Source organism: Macaca mulatta, chromosome 15 (genome assembly GCF_049350105.2).
Source record: "Macaca mulatta isolate MMU2019108-1 chromosome 15, T2T-MMU8v2.0, whole genome shotgun sequence".
Lineage (NCBI taxonomy): Eukaryota > Metazoa > Chordata > Mammalia > Primates > Cercopithecidae > Macaca > Macaca mulatta.
In genome coordinates this window covers 52901169-52922396 of record NC_133420.1, presented here as the reverse complement: position 1 = coordinate 52922396, position 21228 = coordinate 52901169, and the positions used below count along the sequence as shown (strand labels likewise).

Sequence of the window (21228 nt, the reverse complement as noted above, 5' to 3'; positions counted from 1 at the left end):
TTCACATGGTGGTGCCAGAGAAGAGTTGTTAAATTCTAATAGGAAGAGGATTGGAAGTTCTGACTCATGCAGGCTGACAATAGAGGTTAACTAGACAGTCTTACAGAAGCTTGATGGTGGCTAGTCAACAAATGGATTAGCTTGACCAGCTGCTTTTTTGTCTGTGAAAATAACTTGGACTTCAGTGTTAATGTTAGCAACAGATGCTCTGTTTGAGTAGAGGAAGAAAACATAATCACCCCGGGTATGTAAGGCATACTGTTGGATACAGAAAACCACAGTATTAACTCCTGGAAATAAACAGAGGGGTTTTGTTTATATCGAGTTTCTGGGACGCTTTTGTGAACAGGATGTGTTACGGATAGGTGGCTTTTGTTTGATACTCAAACCTTTTGATTATGTCTTCAAACGGTTTTAAGATAAAATCCCAAAGGTTTCTTTACCTGATAAAATGTGCACGTTCAAAGAAAACATTGAAACAAATAAGACATTTGTACCTTTTTAGAATCTTGGAGCTTGAAATTTTAGAGTTTAAGTTAAATTTTTGTACAGATTATTCACATGCATAGGGATCACTCTTTCTAAGAAAGGTACTTACTGTAGGAATACGAAAGGGTGGAGAGGAAGGGAGATGAGAGCCCAGAGGAAGGAATTCACCAAGAGCATGTATTGTCACTTGTTTGCTTTTCCCCACTATTTTTCCTGCATATTCTTCCTACTTGGAAAGGGGGTAGTGAGTGACAGGTGAGGCTTGACTGGACAAAACTAGATTGGGGAGATTGAACTGAGCAGGAGGAGTTTTAAACATGACAACCTGCAACAAGTAGCCTATCTACACTCAGTTTCCTTATCCCAGTTTCCTGCTCCAAGCTATGTGCTATTCTTTACCTTCCTCTTGTACCTTACCAGTTCCAAGAACCCCAACACACCCATAACCAACCAAGTGTTCCATGTTCCAGAATTACTCCTCAGTTAAAAAAAAATTGTTTCCTGAGGAAAGAGAAATGAAATTTTTTTTTTTTTTTTTTTTTTTGAGACGGAGTCTTGCCCTGTCACCCAGGCTGGAGTGCAGTGGCCGGATCTCAGCTCACTGCAAGCTCCGCCTCCCGGGTTTACGTCATTCTCCTGCCTCAGCCTCCCGAGTAGCTGGGACTACAGGCGCCCGCCACCTCGCCCGGCTAGTTTTTCGTATTTTTTTTTTAGTAGAGACGGGGTTTCACCGTGTTCGCCAGGATGGTCTCGATCTCCTAACCTCGCAATCCGCCCGTCTCGGCCTCCCAAAGTGCTGGGATTACAGGCTTGAGCCACTGCGCCCGGCCGAGAAATGAAATTTGACTATTGTTCTGCATCCAGTATTGTGTTGAACTGTCACAACAGTTCTTATTCCTGTTTCACTGTTAGGGAAAATGAAGCCCAGGGAGGCTAAGTGTCTTGTTCAGAGTCACACAGCTAGCAAATAGTAGTCTGGATTCAAGCGAAGTTTTTCTTTATAACCCAAAGTTTTTTCATTACCACCGTTCTTGCCTGAATTATTTGCATTTCAATGGTGGTATGATTAAAGTAATTAAAACTTAAAATGTAACAGGGATAAGCCCCTATAAAGCAGGGTTCCGTCCCTCCTCCTCTCCCCCCTCCTTCCCTGCCTCCCTCCCTTCCTTCCTTTCTCCCCCCTCTTCCCTACCTCCCTTCCTTCCTTCCTTCCTCTCTCCTTCCTTCCTTCCTCTCTCCTTCCTTCCTTCCTCTCTCCTTCCTTCCTTCCCCTCCCTCCCTTCCCTCCCTCCCTCCCTCCCTCCCTTCCTTCCTTCCTTTATCAGAGTCTCGCTGTCTTCCTCAGGCTGATGGCTCACCACGGCAATCTCTGCCTTCTGCACTCAAGCTATCCTCCCAGCTCAGCGTCCTGAGCATCTGGGACTACAGGTGCATGCCACCATATTGCCTGGCTAATTTTTGTGTTTTTTGTAGAGACAGGGTTTTGCCGTGTTGTCCAGGCTAGTCTTGAACTCTTGTGCTCAAACGATTGGCTCGCCTTGGCCTCCCAAAGTGTTGGGATTACAGGCATGAGCCATCACATCTGACCTAAAGTTGCTGTTGTTTGTTTTTTTTAAGAAGCTAAATAGTTGAAGTATAGTGAAAATAGTTGATAGATGATAAAGAACATGATTTAGGTAAAAACCTGGAATTCGGTCTCTCTTGTTGCCCCAAATAAAAATCACTATTGTTTTTTTTTGAGACAGAGTCTTGCTCTGTCGCCCAGGCTGGAGTGCAGTGGCGCAATCTTGGCTCACTGCAACCTCTGCTTCCTGGGTTCAAGCGATTCTTGTGTCTCAGTCTCCCTAGTAACTGGGATTATAGGCGCCTACCACCACACCCAACTAATTTTTAAAATTTTTAGTGGAGATGGGGTTTTGCCATGTTGGCCGGGGGGGTCTTGAACTCCTGCCTGACCTCAGATGACTCTCCCAAAGTGCTGGGATTACAGGCATGAGACACCTCGCACAGCCTAAAATCACTATTTTTATTGTGTGTGTGTATGTGTGTATGTGTGTGTCTATACATATCTCTCCCCTTTTTTCAACTCTTTTGAAGGAATGTCTTAGCTATCTAAAGTAGAACTGTGAGCAAGAAAGTAGAAATGGGCTGGATGTGGTGGCTCATGCCTGTAATCCCAGCACTTTGGGAGGCTGAGGCAGGTGGATCATGAGGTGAGAAGATCGAGACCATCCTGACTAATACGGTGAAACCCCCGTCTCTACTAAAAATACAAAAAATTAGCTGGGCATGGTGGCGGGCACCTGTAGTCCCAGCTACTCGGAAGGCTGAGGCAGGAGAATGGCATGAACCCGGGCAGTGGAGCTTGCAGTGAGCCGAGATCACACCACTGCACTACAGCCTGGGCAACAGAGCAAGACTCTGTCTCAAAAAAAAAAAAAAAAAAAAAAAGAAATGAACACCATGTTGACATACTTACGACCATTATATGTAATACAGATATCTTCATTTTTCAATTGAACTTGGCAGTTTTTAAAAATTAGAAAGATAGTGAAGCAGACCTTTTTTATAAAAAAATTTAACATAGTGCTTGTTTGCAATGCTTGGCTAAATGTAAGCAGGATTATTCATGCAGTAAACACATATTGAATGTTTGCCATAGTGATAGATATTCCACTCTAACTTACGGTGGAAAATATTTTAAAGTTGGTGGATTTTATCTCCAGACTTTTAAAAATACGTTTTTCACCCTTTTTTGGCACTTCTTCCCAGCCACAAGGTTCTGATAGAATCTGATTTCAGTTATTGATGCTTGTTAATTGCTATTAATTGCATTTTGAACTAATTTATTTAAAAAGTATTAACATAGCCAGTGTTTGCATTTCTATTGCATTATAAATATAGGTAATATAAGTTTATTGTAGGAAAATAGGAATATAAATAAAACGAAAATAAAATAAAAACGACTCAATTCTGCCACGCAGAGATAATCTCTTCAACATTTATATCACCATCTAGTTTTTTGATATGCATACAAAAACTTTTTAAAAATTACGGTATCATGCTATATATGCTGCTCTATAATTTGCATTTCACATAATTATGGATATTTTTCCATATTAATCATTCTACAATACTTTTAATTATTCAACAGAATTCTTTTGTATGCATGTTTTACTTGATTTTATTTAATCAGTACCCTTTTGTTGTATATTTTTGTTGATCCCAACCTTTTAATGTTATAAATGTCACAGATGAGCATCCTTGTAGCTGAGTCTCTGCTTACACCCTTAATTATTCACTTAGAATAAATTAGAAATAGAATTACTGAGTCAATGTATATATACTTCAAAAATTGTATTTGATACGTATTGTCAAGTTGCCCTTGAGAAGGGTTGTTAGTTTATACTAATACTCCCATCTCCACTCCAATGCCACCTTCTTTCATTAAATGGTAGGACCTCTGGTTTCTTTGGCCGACTATGAGCCTCCTTGACTTTACTGGGTAAAACAGCCAGTTCAAAGGCCACTGAACATGGTTAAGGCTTCATTTACTCTGGTGTGCTTTACATCCCTCAAATTCTAGATGGGAGATTACCTCCTCTTATGCCGTGATATCTTAAACTGGATTCAGGGCAGAAAGGCAGCATTCCCCAGCCAGTTCTTTTACTAGCATTTAGATTTTTTCTCAGCTGGTAAGCTAGACTAAATCAGAATTGACTGTAGGCTGTCTCAGTTACATCTGTGTACAGGTAGTGTTCTCAACTGTTTCACTGTTACAGAGGGTGTAGCCTTCCATCTTTTAGGTATATTATGATGATTAGATTCCTGAATTTCCCAGTTCTCTTTTTTTCACCTTCTTGCATCACATCTGAGCATGATACTTTTGTCAAAATAACTGGCGAGATTCTGGTTATCTAGCTAACAGCTGGATAGAGCTTTCTGGATTCAGCTCTTATCACTGTATGGTAAACCTACCTAACAGCGATAGTTTAAGCATACTATTAGAATGAGCTTGTATGGCAGACTCACCTGAATGAGTGTTCTGAGTTTCACTGGGCTGTGTAGTTATCTTGTCCAGCTCACTGTCACTGGACCTTTTCTGTATTTAAGGCAGTTCTGCCCAGCCTGCCACCACTGGACTCTCTCCCTTGTATGTAATCCCTCAATAAAGCACCATGTCTCATTTGGTGGCTCTCGGTTTCTTCTTCAGCCTCTTGAACCTGGTGCCATCCCATTGGAGTCGATGAAGGGGTTTAGCATGAAGTCACTTAATTCAAAGGACAGGTCTATGTGTGGGATGATGCAAGTGACATCATTTCTGGTGGCAGTTGGGCATTTTCCAGGAATGTTACATGCTGGTTTGATCAGTCCCTTTCCTCTGGTTGCAGGAACCCTGTGATTATCTTGTATAGTCCCCAACAGTTTAAACAGCCTAGAGTACAGGCTCTGGAGGCAACCTCCTGGATTTGAAAAGCAGAGGTTCTGGGGACAACCTCCTGGATTTGAATCGTGACTGCCAGTTGATAACTGTGTGACCTAAAACAAGTTTCTTAACATCTTGAATCTTTCCTTTTTCCAACCATAAAGTGTGAAGACTAATACTACTTTTTTTTTTTAATCAGATGTGATGATTAAAAAGATACTCCATGTTAGCAGCACAGAGCCTGGCACGTAGAAGGTGCTTAATGAAATTCTAACTAAATTGGCTATAATAATAGTTTGACCCCCTTAAATTATAGATCTATTTGTGGTATTTGCAGGGGCTCTAGATTTTTGTATTTTGATTTTCTGGAATACTGCTGTAGAATTTGACTCAGAAGTCTTCTCCTGGTCAGAGAAGATGCTGGTGGGAAACCCATATGTCAGCATTTCTCTAATTACGATCACATGGATGCTGATGCCCTCTGATTTGGGGTTATAACCTGTTGATCAGTTCCAGATTTCTTATCTTGAAGTAAAATCTTAGTCCTTTGGATGCCTTTAGCCATTCTGACCTGTTCATGAACCTCTGATCTCTACTTTATCAGGCAGTACAGTGTAGTCCTTTAAGAGCATAGACTCAGGAATCAAACTGTCTTAATTTGAATCCTGACTATGTGACATATTAGCCTGGATATTCTAGGCAAGCTGCTTAACTTCTCCATGCGTCAGCTTCCTCATTGGAAAACGAGGATAATTATAGTATCTTACTTCATAGGATTCTTGAAAGGATTAAATGAATTAATAATATGTAGAGAGCTTAAGATAGTACTTGGCACTTAAGAGTACCAAAGTGCTCTTTTGCTCAGTCTATTGATTATCCTTTTACTTGATTGATAGTGATTATAAACGTAACTTTAAGCTGTGCTGCATTGAAGAGAGTAGCTCATGTCGTGTACATCTTAGATTACTTTGATTCATTCCATGACGATGACAGTGGTTGTGGTTGTGCTTGGCTAGGGTGTATATAATGCTTTTTCTTGTTGGTGTAGCAGTTGCCTTAGTCTAAATCCATAGTCACATCATTGTATTTTTTTGTTGTTATTATGAGGGTCTGGTAATTGTGTTATATCACCAAAAGACAATTGCTGACATTGCCTGTGCAGACTTCCTATGGAGACTTATGTCATATATTTTACTATGATTTAGCAGAATTGGCATTTGTCAAAGCATGTCTTCAGACCTGCGTCACCTAGAACTTTTAGTCATCACCACCTGAGTCTTACATAATTTTCTAGATAAGCTTTAGATAATTTATATTGCCTTTATTCATCTATGTTTATCTATTACTTTATCCATCAGTGTTTAGAAGGTAATGGGAGACTTGAGATCTGATATAAAAATCTGAGAACTTCACAGGCATCCTTTAAGGTTGATAGAATCCTGTGGGGCAGATGAAAGTTGTCTTTGCCCTCCTTCACCCATAGGCTTTGATGAAAAAAAAAAAAGAAATGAATATATGTAACATAGGCTCATTCTATAAGTACATTTTTGGAATTTGTTTTGTCAGTACATTGTGTATATGTTTTAGGACAGGGGTTATAGGTAGAGGAACTGATAAATGAGAGGGCTCCTAGGAGGAAGCAAGTCAAATGAGATAAATTCATAGCCGGCTATGCAGCTGGAGTGTAATAAGAGAGAGGAAGTCTGGGGAGATAAAGCAGGTGAAGTAGGCAGTGCACAGATCATTTGAGATCTTATAGGTCATGTTAAAGATTTTCAGTTTTATCCAAGGTACAATGGGAAGCCATTGAAGAATACCGATCAGGAAGCGTGATGCCATCATTACCCTGGCTGAAGTATATAGAGAACTGATTACTGGGGAGAAAGATTATTATCAGAGTCTGATTAAGAAGTTTTGCTACAGTGAAGATTGAGATATAGGTTGAGATATCATGGTAACTTTTACTAAGATAGTAGTAATAATTCTAATGTCACAGGATACTTTGGATGTTTCTTAACCAGCTGGAAACCTCTGTGGCTGGCAGTGTCTCTCCTTGAGTTTCACTCATGCCTGCTGGGCTCGTTCTGCTCACTTGGCCTGGCAGGCTGTGCTCAGCTCATACTACTGGCCTGGATCCCACACCTGCCAAGGGCGATCCAGGCATGGAGCAGTGAGGGATATGTGAGCGAGCGAGTGAGCTTGGGGTACGGCCACTATGGACAGCCTAGCATGCTGGCTGCTGTGGCCATGCGGGCAGCTCCAGGCACTGGCACAGTCACCAGCTCCATGTGAAGCTGCAGCTGAACCAAGCATACTGCAAGTGGTTTCCTCTGTGGGTGCCTGTGTCTGGATGAGGTGAATGCAGTGGTGCCTGAAAACTCAGAGATGCCAGTAACTGTGGAGCCCCAAGGAGTTGGGGGCATGGGTGCTACAGCGTTCTTGTTCCTGCCACCCGCAGCTTGGCCAGTGGGAGCAGTGGGGCATGTTTCAGCCTGTTCACTCCTGCCACCTCACCTGGGCCTGTGGCTCCCAGGCTGGCCTAGTCCTGTTGTCACCTCCTGTCATGTGGGAGAGCCGCCTGATGCTGGTGGAAGGTGGGAGGGCTATAGTGTTACAGCTCTGACTCAGGGAATCCTGAGGTCTAGGCCCTTAGAAGTGTTGCCACTCTTCACTTCTACAGTTCATGTCACTGCCTGCAGCTTGGTGAGCTGGCCAGGAACATGTTACAGCCCCTTTTGCTCCTGTCTGCAGCTTGGCAAGCAAGCCAGGAAAGTGTTACAGCCCTTTCCGTGCCTGCCTTTCAGTGGTTCCTGACTTCTTGTCCAGAGTCCAGGAAGAATGAGGTGGCATGGACGACTGGATGGTGAGCAAGGCAGTAGAGAGTTTTACTGAGTGACAGAATAGCTCTTAGTGGTGAGGAGCCCTGAAATGGGTAGTCCAGATATGTGGCTGAGTCCAGGGTTTTTATGGGCTCAAAATGGGGTAGTTTATGCTGATTGGTCCACGGGCAGGAGGAAGTATGTGCTGATTGGTCCATGGGTGGGCCTGGAAAAAGCACTGTTTGACTGAAGGGCATAAAGGAAATTCTCATTCAGGTTGGTGGATTCCATCAGGAACTGGCAGCCCAGTTTTCAGGCTTCAGGCTGTCTTCAGCCTGAAGGTCAGGTTTCACCAGGGATCCGCCCCATCTACCTAGGACTAGGTCTGCCTCCTGCTGCTATCAGTAGAACCATTAAGAAGGTACAATCTATAGAACTTTGTGACTTCATGTAGAGCACAAATTAGAGGAGAGGAGATAGTGATGATGGCCTAGCTTTCTGTCTTTGCTCTTGATTAAATTTGGAAGTCCTGGAGGGATAGACTGGGGTAGAAAACTCATTGCATTATGATGTCTTTTAGATCTTTTCTGCTCTCTTTCTCTGCCTTGGCGTATTGCCTACCATATCTAGAAAACACTTTTTAAAAATTGCTGGGTTTGATACCTATTCAGCCAGCCTCCCCTTGTATACCTCCTAGATTAGGCACATACTATCCTTATATACACCTTTTACTTGACTCCTACCACTGTAGAGAAAATTTTAGCTTTATGTCACATATACAAGCTAGGGTCAAGTTTCCGAACTCAGCACATGTAATCTTAATTCTTTAGTTTTCATGTTTTGGTGCTGGTGGTAGTTTTGTCTTAATTATTCTAATTCCTTGTAACTTGTTTTCCAGTTCAACTGAGCACCAAGTTCCTTAGTGCTTTTTATCTTTATGTCATTTCCACTTAGTTCCAGCCAGTCCCCATTCTTGTGAGGGTCAGAAAGGCTGAAGCCTTGGCCCTCTCACTGATGAACTTTTACTATTTTAGAATGCTAAATATGAGCTCTGGATTACAGTCTTTTTCATTTGCTCATCCTCTCCACAGCAGTTGCAGATTAAAGGGCAAGTGGATCAGAGCTTCTGGAGCCTTTGTCTCAGTAGTCTGCCCTTGGGGAACTTTGCGGATATTTCCTACCTTTAAGCTTAGAAAAGCTTAACAGAGAGGCAGCATTTTTTCTGTATTAGCTAACAAGGTCACATTGGTTGCTGTGACTTTCTCTTTATGATCTGAATGGTTGCTGCTTCTGCAACCATGTTTAGTAATGTATTCGGCAGCTTTGAAAATACAGATGATCTTAAATGCTGGGGTTCCAGAGTCCTCTACAGCTGGCTTGTCCATTCTGACAGCATCTCAGTGTTGTATTGTAGCAAAGGCGCTGAAGCCCTCCCCATCTAAAGATTGGAATGCATCCCCTCAAAATAATCTAGGCCTTTAGTCTTTGCAGTTTTGGCATTAGGGTAAAGCAACTTTTCTCAGAATGTAGACCCTTTATCTAGGTGTGTATTACAGACTCTCATGCTGTACTGGAACTCCTTGTTAAATTCAAGAGCTGTAGAGTGCTCTCTCTTCAAAGAATGAGACCATGTTTCCCAGAAATACTATATCAGTCTTTAAAGACCTTTCTTTCTCATCCACTTTCTGGGAAAGTACAGTATTTTTACAGCCTTACACAATTCATATAGGATATCATTCCCCTAAAGGCTTTAACATAGATTGCAGAGTTTCTTTCCAGAAGTATGGCTATTAATACATCTTAGGCCAATACGGTTGAAAAGGGTCTTTCATCTGTGGTAATAGAATTTTGAATGAATTTAGGGGAATGGTAAAGATAAGATTAACTGTAATCACTGGGCGCAGAGGCTCATGCCTGTAATCCCAGCACTTGGGAAGCCGAAGCAGGTGAATCACAGGGTCAGGAGTTCAAGAACAGCCTGGCCAGCATGGTGAAACCCCATCTCTACTAAAAAATACAAAAAATTAGCCAGGCATGGTAGCTTGCACCTGTAATCCCAGCTACTCGAGAGACTGAGGCAGTAGAATTGCTTGAACCTGGGAGGTGGAGGTTGCAGTGAGCCGAGATTGCACCACTGCACTCTAGCCTGGGTAACAGAGTGAGACTCCATCTCAAAAAAAAAAAAAAAAAAAATTGTAATCTAAGGATGGTATTTTTTGGAGGTATGGTATAGTATCATAGAAAATGGAGGGCATTATTCTGATGATTCTTTGAATTTGTCTAACCTATATGTCAGTTGTCCTCAGGTGCAGTCTTGTTTTTGTTAGCTGCCAACTGTGACATGGACATTTGTACTTTTTGTGATCCCAAGAAGTCTTCTCTTACCAAAAACATGAGTGAGCAGCGTAAATTTCACAGGAGAGAGGAGTGTATTTGTTTCTTCTGTTATGGTTTTGGATCCCAAAGTGGTGTTACTTATGCACCAATTTATTTTGAGAGTTGGTAATTTTAAAATGTCTTTCGCTTTCTAGAGTTAATATTAATGTAAATTAAAAACTGAGAAATTAGCGAAATTCTGATAAAGGAAGTTGGTTGTAATGTTTTAACTTATATCCACATATAGTTATTATAATTCAAGAATCTGGCATAACATAAGCACATAAAGAAATTCTGGTCTTCCAAGAAAAAGTTCAGAAAGCTTTTAGGTCGTTTATTTTTAATTGCAAATTAATAAGATTAATAGAGGATCTCTGCCCTATTTCCACTCTTAGAAATATATGGTCTGTTTGGATGACATAGACCTCTTAAGTCTGTATTTTCCAGGATGGTAGCTTCTAGCCATAATGTGGTTTTTGAGCACTTGAAATGTGGCCAGTTTTGAATTGAGATATGCATAAGTGTAAAATACAAACTGAATTTTGAAGACTCAGTACCAAAAAAAAGAAAAACTCATTAATTGTTAAATATTGACTACATGTTGAAATGATGATGTATTTTGAATCTATTAAATAAAATATTAAAATTAATTTCTCCTGTTTTTCCTTTACTTTTTTGATGTGGCTGCTATTGGCTCCTACTATATTTATATTGGACAGTACTGCTTTAAGGAGAATGAAAACGTTACAGTTGGTAAAGCCTGTTTTCTGATCTCTAACGTCACTACTGGACCAGTCTGTTAACTTGCAGCAGGTTGGTAGCTCTTAAAGGAGCAGAGGATTTAACCTGAAGATCTGATTCAAAATTAGAGCATTTAGATGTCTTGGACTGTACTCAGTAAAAAACAGGAACATTAAAAAGGTAGGCTTTAGCTGGGAGCAGGGATCATGCCTGTAACTTCAGGAGGCTGAGGTGGGAGAATTGCTGGAGCCCAGAAGTTTGAGACCAGCCTGGGCAACATAGTGAGACCTCGTCTCTACAAAAAATCAAACAATGAGGCAGGTGGATATGGCTTGAGCCCAAGAGGTTGAGGCTGCAGTGAGCTGCAGTTGTGTCACTGCACTCCCACCCATGTGACAGAGCCTCAAAAAAAAAAAAAAAAGGTTTCTCATTAAAATCTTTGGAGCTCAGGTCTTACCTAGTTGGGGCCATAAACTACAACTATCTCCAGATTTTTGCTATATAATTTCTGAAATGCAAAGCTTGCTACTAAACTTAGACCAAAAAAAAAAAAATACATAGATGGGAAGCTATGCTAAGGATATTTTATTTTTTGCTCTATGTCTGCCTTTTTTTTTTTTTTTTTGGTACCAATGTTTTATAATTTTTTTGGTGGAAAGTTTTTTTGAGTTTTTTTTTTTTTTTTTTTTGAGACAGAATCTTGCTCTGTCACCCAGGCTGGAATGTAGTGGTGTGATCTCGGCTCACTGCAACCTCTACCTCCCGGGTTCAAGCAATTTTCTTGACTCAGCCTCCTGAGTAGCTGGGATTACAGGCGCCTACCACCACGCCTGCCTAATTTTTGTATTTTTAGTAGAGACAGGGTTTCGCCTTGTTGGCCAGGCTGGTTTCGAACTTCTGCCCTCAGGTGATCCACCCATCTCAGCCTCCCGAAGTGCTGGGGTTACAGGCATGAGCCACTGTGCCTGACAGTTTTTTTTTTTTTTTTTTTTTTTTTTTTTTTGAGGCAAAATCTTGCTCTGTTGCCCAGGCTGGAGTGCAGTAGTGAGATCTCGACTCACTGCAGCCTCCACCTCCTGGGTTCAAGTGATTCTCCTGCCTCAGCCTCCTGAGTAGCTGGGATTACAGGTGCACACCACCACACCTGGCTAATTTTTATAATTTTAGTAGAGAGGAGTTTCACTATGTTGGCCAGGCTGGTTTTGAACTCCTGACCTTAAGTGATCTGCCTGCCTTAGCTTCCCAAAGTGTTGGGATTACAGGTGTGAGCCACTGTGCCTGGCCTTTTTTCAGCTTTTATTGAACTCACATATATCATGGTGATTGAAATTTTGTTACTGGGTTGAATTCATTGGGCCTGGCTCCTCTTTTTCATAGAAGGTGATCTTTTCAGAAGATTCTTCTACTCTTGTTCTGGTAGAATGTTATCAACTTTTCTCTGAAGTTCATTAGATGTGCCTCCCAGTGAATCAAGCTGTGATTCTCTACTATGAAAATTCCAGCAGTTCTCTGTCATTGAAAACTCTTGGCAAATAAGATATTTAAAGAATATGTACTGTATTATATGAGTAGCCCATATGATGGGCTAATTGATTGGATTTAGAGGCAGTATCCCAAAGTAGTTAAGACCATGGGCTTTGGACATAGATCATTTTAACCTTACTAGCAGTGTTACTTTGAATCTCCGTTTTCTCATCTGCACAATACAGATGTAACTCTGCCATTTTGAGGGATAGAAGGGGAGGCAGATTCAGTTCATTAGCCAGAAACAGCCCTGTCTTATTAACTGAAACCTACTATAAAGTCTGAGTATTGTACAGACCTGTTTTTACTATTCCATTGTATTGCTTTTAAATATGTATTGAGCTGGGCATGGTGGCTCAAGGCTGTAATCCCAGCACTTTGGGAGGCCAAGGCAGGTGGATCACCTGAGGTCAGGAGTTTGAGACCAGCCTGGCCAACATGGCAAAACCCTGTCTCTACTAAAAATATAAAAATTAGCTGGGCATGGTGGCTCATGTCTATAATCCCAGCTACTCAGGAGGCTGAGACAGGAGAATCACTTGAACCTGTGGGCGGAGGTTGCAGTGAGCCGAGATGGCGCCATTGCACTCCAGCCTGGGCGACAGAGTGAGACTCCATCTCAATAAATAAATAAATAAATAAATAAAATAATAAATATGTATTGAGGCTGGATGCAGTGGCGCCTGTAATTCCAGCACTTTGGGAAGCTGAGGCAGGCAGACCACTTGAGGCCAGGAGTTCGAGACCAGCCTAGTCAACATGGCGAAACCCTGTCTCTACTAAAAATAAAAAAATTAGCTGGGTGTGGTGGCACATGCTTGTAATCCTAGCTGCTCAGGAGATGGAGGCAGGAGAATTGCTTGAACCTGGGATGTGAGGTTGCAGTGAACCAAGATTGCGTCACTGCACTCCAGCCTGGTTGACAGTGAGACTGTCTCAAAAAAACAAAAAGCAAAAAAAAAAAAAAAAAAAAAAAACAAAAACAAAGAAAGAAAAAAGTACTGAGCCTACCTTGGGTGAGTACTTGGAAGATTTAAGTCCTTTGACCTCTTCTCCATTTCTGTATTACCTCTGTTGCTTCTCCAACTGCATCCACCCCTCCCCCAAGTCTTGGTGCACCAGTTCTTCGGAAGAGTATTGGCAGGATAAACACTTAATTCTCGGTCTTCATTGGTCTTCTTTCACAGTATAACTTCATTGTGTTATTATGTTAAAATACCAACAGTAGTGACAGTGGGAAGAAATAGTGTAAGTGAATAAAACAGAGAACCCTTAGGCAGCCCCAGGGATGATAATAAAAACCTCCTTATCTCCAGGAATTTTGAGACTCAAAGGAGAACTGTTACTGTTAAATTAAAAATTTTCAGCCGGGTGCAGTGGCTCATGCCTGTAATCCCAGCACTTTGGGAGGACGAGGCAAGTGGATCACCTGAGGTCAGGAGTTCAAAACCAGCCTGGCCAACATGATGAAACCCCGTCTCTACTAAAAATACAAAAATTAGCTGGGCATGGTGGTGCACACCTGTAATCCCAGCTGCTTGGGAGGCTGAGGCAGGAGAATCGCTTTAACCTGAGAGGTGGAGGTTGCAGTGAACCAAGATCCTGCCATTGCACTCCAGCCTGGGCAACAAGAGCGAAACTTAGTCTCAAAGAAAAAAATTTTTTTTTCACTTCTAAAATGCTTTGTGAACATTTGTATAAAATGTTGCCAGGTATGGTGGCTTACACCTGCAATCCCAGCACTTTGGGAGGCTGAGGCAGGTGGATCTCCTGAGGTCAAGAGTTTGAGACCAGCCTGGCCAACGTGGTGAAGCCCTGTCTCTACTAAAAATGCAAAAAGTGGCTGAGCCATGGTGGCAGGCACCTGTAATTACTGCTACTCGGGAGGCTGAGGCAGGAGAATTGCTTGAACCCAGGAGGTGGAGGTTGCAGTGAGCCGAGATCACGCCATTGCCCTCCAGCCTGGGAGACAAGAGCAAAAAACTCTGTCTTGAGAAAAAAAACTTAAAAAAAAAGATGTTACCTCCCTTCAGACTATTTCCTGGGCTCCTTATGTGTAACCGTTTATCGATATCTGATTATATTTTTTAGGAGAACCTTTATTTCACAAAGTCTTATAGGCTTTATTAAAACATTTAAGCTCATAGGTACTTACAGAAAAAAGTCCTGTGCTTCTGAGAAAATTACAAAGTATTAAAGTACTTGCATTTGATTTTTTTCTGACACTATAAATAACCTTGTTTGGTTTTTGCTATTGCTACCAGTGAGTAGTTACTGCAGCTAGACTTGTGCTGTCCAATATGATAGCATTGGTTACATTTGGCTATATAAACTTAAATTAATTAATTACAGTTGGAAAAATTAAATTTAGTTCCTCAGTTCTAGTCACATTTCAAGACTTCATTAACTGTGTGTGGCTGGTGGCTGCCATATTGGGCAGCACATTTATAGGACATTTCCATCACAGTGGAAAATTTTATTGGATAGCACCGAACCAGAGAGAAAATTAACCAAATGTTTTATTTAAATAGGAAGCATTATCAAAGTCTCAGCTATTTGCTACTAAAATTGCTTGATTTATTATAGTTCTACGGCATCTGTAAACATTGGAATGAATGTTGTCATTCTAAATGCACATTTATTATCTAGTTTCATATCTCTAAAATATGTTTATTTTTGTAAATAAAATGTTGATGAATTTATGTCTCCTTGCTTTTATTCCTTGCATCCTGATGTTGTATTCTGTTTCCATTTGTTTTTACATCATTTAAGGATTTTGCTCTATTCCATTGCCATGGCCGATGACCTAAAATAATTCTATTGGTATTAAGTTAAACTGATCAGTTTCAATCTGAAAAGTATCATGGGGATTAAGTTGTATATTAGGAATAAGAGGGCTTAATACAGTACAAATATATACCCCATCTTTTCTAATTATAAGCCTTTGGAAGTTTTGAACAATGAGAAATTTTACATTGCTCCTATTTGTTGTACTCTTACATAAAGTTTGTTTAGAGAATGCTTGTTAATGAGTTTTATAACTCTTTCATTGAAATATAGTGTTTTAATGTTTTTCTTAATTCTAGGAAGCTCTACAGAGGATCATTTCAACTCTGGCAAATAAAAATGATGAAATTCAGAACTTCATTGATACACTAAATCATACACTAAAAGGAGTTCAGGTATGATTTTTTTATGAAAAATTTTATATAAATATGTCACAACTAATGAGTCAAATCTGAAGTACAAATATACTCTATGAACTTTGGGTTATAAACTAATGGAGGTGAGAGCAGGGTTTTAAAATAGCAGATAAAGTAAAAATGTTTTCATTGCAATTCCTGTTTTGTCCATGGAAAAATCAAAATAGTAAGAGAAAAGGAAAACTCTGGAATAGTAGTTGTTAGGGAATACCAGAGTGCTCACTTTAGTCCTTTTCCATTTGACATTTTTTTCTAATATAAATTAAGAGCAATTTGTACTTTTTCAAAAGTACTGGCAAGTAAAACATTTCTTTTTCAATCAACAATGGAAGAAAAATGTTGGCCACATGTGATGGCTCATGCCTGTAATCCCAGCACTTTGGGAGGCTGATGCAGGTTGATAGGTTGAGCCCAGGAGTTTGAAACTAGCCTGGGCAACATGGCAAGACTCCATCTCTACCATAAATAAATAAATAAATAAATAAATAAATAAAATTTAAAAAAAATTAACTGGGTGTGGTGGCATACACATGTAGTCCCAGTTACCCAGGAGGGCCCATTGAGGAGGGAGAGGAATACCTAAGAAAATCGTTCCAGGTTTGGGGAGATAATTTATGTTGTAAGTAGTGACATACTGATTGTGGAAGAGAGAACTCAAGATAATCTGGTTGCTAGAAACGTAAAATCTACCAAGACTGAATCAGAAAGAAATAGAAAATATGAATAGGTCAATAATGAATAAGGAAATTGAATCCACAATAAAGTCTTCCATCAAGGAAAAGCCTGCAACCTGGTGGTTTTATCGCTGAATTCTACCAAATATTTAAAGAACTACTATCAGTTCTTCTCAGCCTCTTCCAAAAAAATCAAAGAGGAGGGAGTACTTCCAAATCCATTTTACAAATTCAACATTACCCCAATAATGAAGCCAAACCAGGGATACTACAAAAGAGAGAACTACAGGCCAATATTCCTAATCAACATAGATGCAAAAATTCTCAATAAAATATTAGCAAACTGAATTCAGTAGCACATTAAAAGATCATTTACCATGATCCAGTAGGTTTCATGCCTGGGATGCAAGGATGGTTCAACAGAAGTCAATAAATGTGATATACTATATTAACAAAACTAAAGACAAAAAAAAAAGTGTATGGTTATCTCAGTAGATGCAGAAAAATAATTTGACAAAATTGAATATCCTTTCATGATAAAAAACTCTCAACAAATTGGGTATAGAAGGAATGTACCACAACACTGTAAAGGCCATATGTATAATAGCAGTCTCACGGCTACCATCTTATCAAAGGTGAGAAGTCAAAAGCTTTTTCTGTAAAGTCAGGAACAAGACAAAGATGTTTACTCTCACCACTTTTTTCTTTTTTTTTTTTTTGAGACAAAGACTTGTTCTGTCACCCAGGCTGGATTGCAATGTCGCAGTCTCGACTCACTGCAACTTCTGCTTCCCAGGTTCAAGCGATTCTCCTGCCTTAGTCTTTAGAAAACTCTAAAGACTCTACCAGAAAACTATTAGAACTGATAAATTCAGTAAAGTTACAGAATGCAGTATCGATGCACAAAAATCAGTATTCAGTACACGAAAAACGAACTATTTCAAAAAGAAAATAAGAAAACAATCCCATTTACTGTAGCATAAAAAAATAGGAATAAATTTACCTAAGGAAATGGAAGATCTGTATACTGAAAGCTATAAAACAGTGGTGAAAGAAATTTAAGAAGACATAAATGAATGGAAAAATATCCCATGTTTGTGGATTAGAAGAATTAACATTGTTAAAATATTTGTACTACCCAAAGTAATCTACAGATTCATTGTAATCTCTATCCAAATACCAGTGTCATTTTCCACAGAAATAGAAAAAAATCCTAAAATGTATATAGAAATACAAAAGACCCAGAATAACCAAAATAATCTTTAGCAAAAATAACATTCATGAGAGGCCGAGTTGGGTGGATCACCTGAAATTAGGAGTTCAAGATCAGCCTGGCCAACATTGTGAAACCCCATCTCTACTAAAAATAAAAGAATTAGCTGGTTGTGGTGGGCGCCTGTAATCTCAGCTAGTTGAGAGGCTGAGGCAGGAGAATCGCTTGTACCCAGGAGGTGGAGGTTGCAGTGAGCCGAGATTGTGCCACTGCACTTCAGCCTGGGTTGATAGAGCAAGACTCTGTCTCAAAAAAAAAAAAAAAAAAGAAAAGAAAAAAAGAAAAAAAATCATTATTTTAGCTGTCTTGAACGATTTTATTGGAAAATTGGTGAATCAGCTTTCTTTAGATAAGCATAAAGCTAATGACTGTAAAGCTCCTGATCTGTGGACAAGAGAATCATCACATTTGATATCTGGAAAGAGAGATCTTATGTAGATATAGCTCAAACCATTCTTCTGGTTGATAAATTTTTGATTTCTACCTTAATGTTAGAAAAAAAGTAGTGGGGGAATTAAACTACACCCTTGTTGCTGTAGATGGGGGCTTAGTAGTAGGCAAAAGGCAACAAGATGCCATCTGGTGATTGAGAGGAAAATAGTCTATTTCTTTTTTATGAATGAATAAACTGAGGTCTAGGAATTTAAGTGCCTTGTACGAGGTCATGCTGTTACTGAGTGGCTAGTGTGGGATTTGAGTTAGGTCTTTTCCCTTCCGGACTGCACATTCCACTTCTGTAGTTGTTCTTACCATTGTAAATAGACTAGTAAAATGATTACTACCACCTTTGGTGAGGTGCCAGTGAGGTGTCTAGTTTTTATAAACATTATAAGCAAAAGTTTGGACATAATATTATAATAGATTGTGTATATTAGTTCTCTTAGTGCCAGTTCGCTTCTCTTAATTGAATGATTCATCCAAGTTGAAAAATGTCTTAAGAGAATTTCTTCTATCTCATATTTGTTGCAAGTGTGGATATTGCTTATCTAGGGATTTTACAAATAATTTAATTTATTTTTTGTTGAGGTAGCAGCATCTTGCTTATAGACGCAATGGGGAACTCTGAGAAGTCAAGAGACTTGAAATGCCTTATTGACCATGTTACTAGTAACATAGTTACTAGTGTGGCTTTGGGCAAGTAACTTACCTGTATTTTAATTAATAAAATACAGGATTTGAATACAAATTCTAGTCATTAGATGATTCAATATTTGATAAATATCTTAGGATCCAATAAATAATTGCTTAGTCTTTAAATTTCTGTTTATCTTATATAAATGCAGTGTTTTAGAGACCTTGAAATATTTTAAAATTTAGACAAAATCTGCCTCATTTCTGTTTGTGCAAAGTGTTCCTCAGAATTACTGAATTAAAATCTCTGGAATATTTTATTAAAATACCTCACCAGTGATTCTGATAAGCACCAGAGGTTAAAAACCACTGGCTTAAAGTCTGCCTGAGAGACTGAAGGTCTGGACAAAGTTGGGAATCTTCAAACATCCTTTCATGTTGTCCTGTGGAAACAGTAAAGTGAAGAGCGTATGGGGCTAGTCCATAAAAGGCAACTTAACTGATAGTATAGCTGAAACAGTACTGTTAGCATTAGCAGGCAGTTTGTTGCATTTATCTCTTTTGAAAGCCTTAAATATTAGAATTATGTTCTTTTTATATTAGGCCAAGTATAATATAAATTTATTCTCTCTTTTGGGCATACCTTTTAGTTTTTAAATGATAGCTCTTCAGTAAAATTGTTTTGTTTTGTTTTTTAAACAGGAAAATTCGTCCAACATACTCTCAGAGTTAGATGAAGAATTTGATAGTTTATACTCTATACTGGATGAAGTAAAAGAAAGTATGATTAACTGTATCAAGCAGGAACAAGCTCGTAAATCCCAAGAGTTACAGGTGAGATCATACAACTGTTAAAATATGGATAATTTTAGTCTATTTAATGCTCAATTTATGGTAAGCAAAGATTAGTGAATTTCTTAGTATACCTTGAAGAATATGGTTTTTTGTTTTGGCCATAAGTATTCTAAAATTATGGTTAAAAAAAAACCAATTTATTCTCTTAACCTTTTTTTTTTTTTTTTTTTTGAGACAAAGTCTGGCTCTGTCACCCAGGCCAGAGTGATCTTGGTTCACTGCAACCTCCGCCTCCCAGGTTCAAGTGATTCTCCTGCCTCAGCCTCCCAAGTAGCTGGGATTACAGGTGCCCACCACCACGTCTAGCTAATTTTTGTATTTTTAGTAGAGACGGGGTTTCACCATGTTAGCCAGGCTGGTCTCAAACTCCTGACCTCAGGTGATCCACTTGTCTTGGCCTCCCAAAGTGTTGGGATTACAGGTGTGAGCCACTGTGTCCGGCCAATTCTCTTAACCATTTTAAACTATACAGTGTACAATTTGATGGTGTTAAATATATTCACATTTTTGTATAACAGATCTCTAGAATTTTTTCATCTTGTGCAAGTGAAACTTTATGTCCGTTGATCAACAACTCATTTCCCTTTCTTACTAGCTCCTGGCAGTCAACATATTATTTTCTGTTTCCATGACTACTCTACATGTCTCATAAGTGGAATCATAGCATTTGTCCTTTTGTGACTTATTTCCACTCAGCATAATGTCCTCAAGATTTATTCATATTATAGCATGTCTAGGATTTCCTCCTTTTTTGTGGTTGAATAATATTCTACTCATGTATATGCCACATTTTCTTTCTTTTTTTTTTTTTTTGAGACTGAGTCTGGCTCTGTCGCCCAGGCTGGAGTGCAGTGGCCGGATCTCAGCTCACTGCAAGCTCCGCCTCCCGGGTTTACGCCATTCTCCTGCCTCAGCCTCCCGAGTAGCTGGGACCACAGGCGCCCGCCACCTCGCCCGGCTAGTTTTTTGTATTTTTTAGTAGAGACGGGGTTTCACCGTGTTAGCCAGGATGGTCTCGATCTCCTGACCTTGTGATCCGCCCATCTCAGCCTCCCAAAGTGCTGGGATTACAGGCTTGAGCCACCACGCCCGGCAGCCACATTTTCTTTATCCGTTTATATGTCTATGGACATTTGGGCAGCTTACATGTCTTAGCTATTGTGAATAATGGCGCAATGAACGTGGGAGTTTAATATCTCTTTGAGATTCTGTTTTCAATTCTTTTGGATATGTATACTTAGAAGTAGGATTGCTGAATCATGTGGTAATTCTCTTTTTAGTTTTCTGAGGACCCTCTATATAATGTTTTCCATAGTGGCTGCACTATTTTACATTCCTACCAGCCCAAGGGTTCCAGTTTCTTCACACGCTTGCCAATGCTTCTTATCTTCTGGGTTTTTTTTAATAGTGGCCATCATAATGGGTATGACATGCTATTTCATTACGGTTTGGCTTTGCATTTCCCTAGTGACTAGTGATGTTAACCATCTTTTCATGTGTTTGTTGGCCATCAGTGTATTTTCTTTAGAGAAATGTCTATTCAGGTTCTTTGGCTATCTTTTAATTGGGTTACTTGTAGGGTTTTTGTGGTTGTTAAGTTGCAGCAGTTTTCTATATATTCTGGATATTAACTCCTTATCAGGTATATGATTTTCAGTCCCCCCCCCCCCATTTTGTAGGCTGCTTTTTTACTCTGTTGGTTGTTCCATTTGATATGGAGAAGTTTTAAAGTTTTACGTCATCTCATTTGTCTATTTTTGCTTTCATTGTCATATCC

General features: G+C 39.6%; 1 protein-coding gene across 5 annotated transcripts in view; it reads left to right on the top strand.

Annotated features, from left to right (window-relative positions):
• The window catches only part of FSD1L (fibronectin type III and SPRY domain containing 1 like), a 90748-nt gene that overhangs the window by 3301 nt on the left and 66219 nt on the right, over positions 1-21228 (top strand). For 3 of the 5 annotated variants that reach the window (XM_001109699.5, XM_028835010.2, XM_015117147.3), the window contains exons 2-3: positions 15462-15557; positions 19299-19430. In XM_001109699.5, coding sequence (XP_001109699.2) covers positions 15462-15557; positions 19299-19430 — 228 coding nt within the window. Of the gene's footprint in view, positions 1-10829; positions 10924-15461; positions 15558-19298; positions 19431-21228 lie in introns of all 5 variants that reach the window. The other 2 variants (XM_015117151.3, XM_015117149.3) reach the window with 1 other exon arrangement.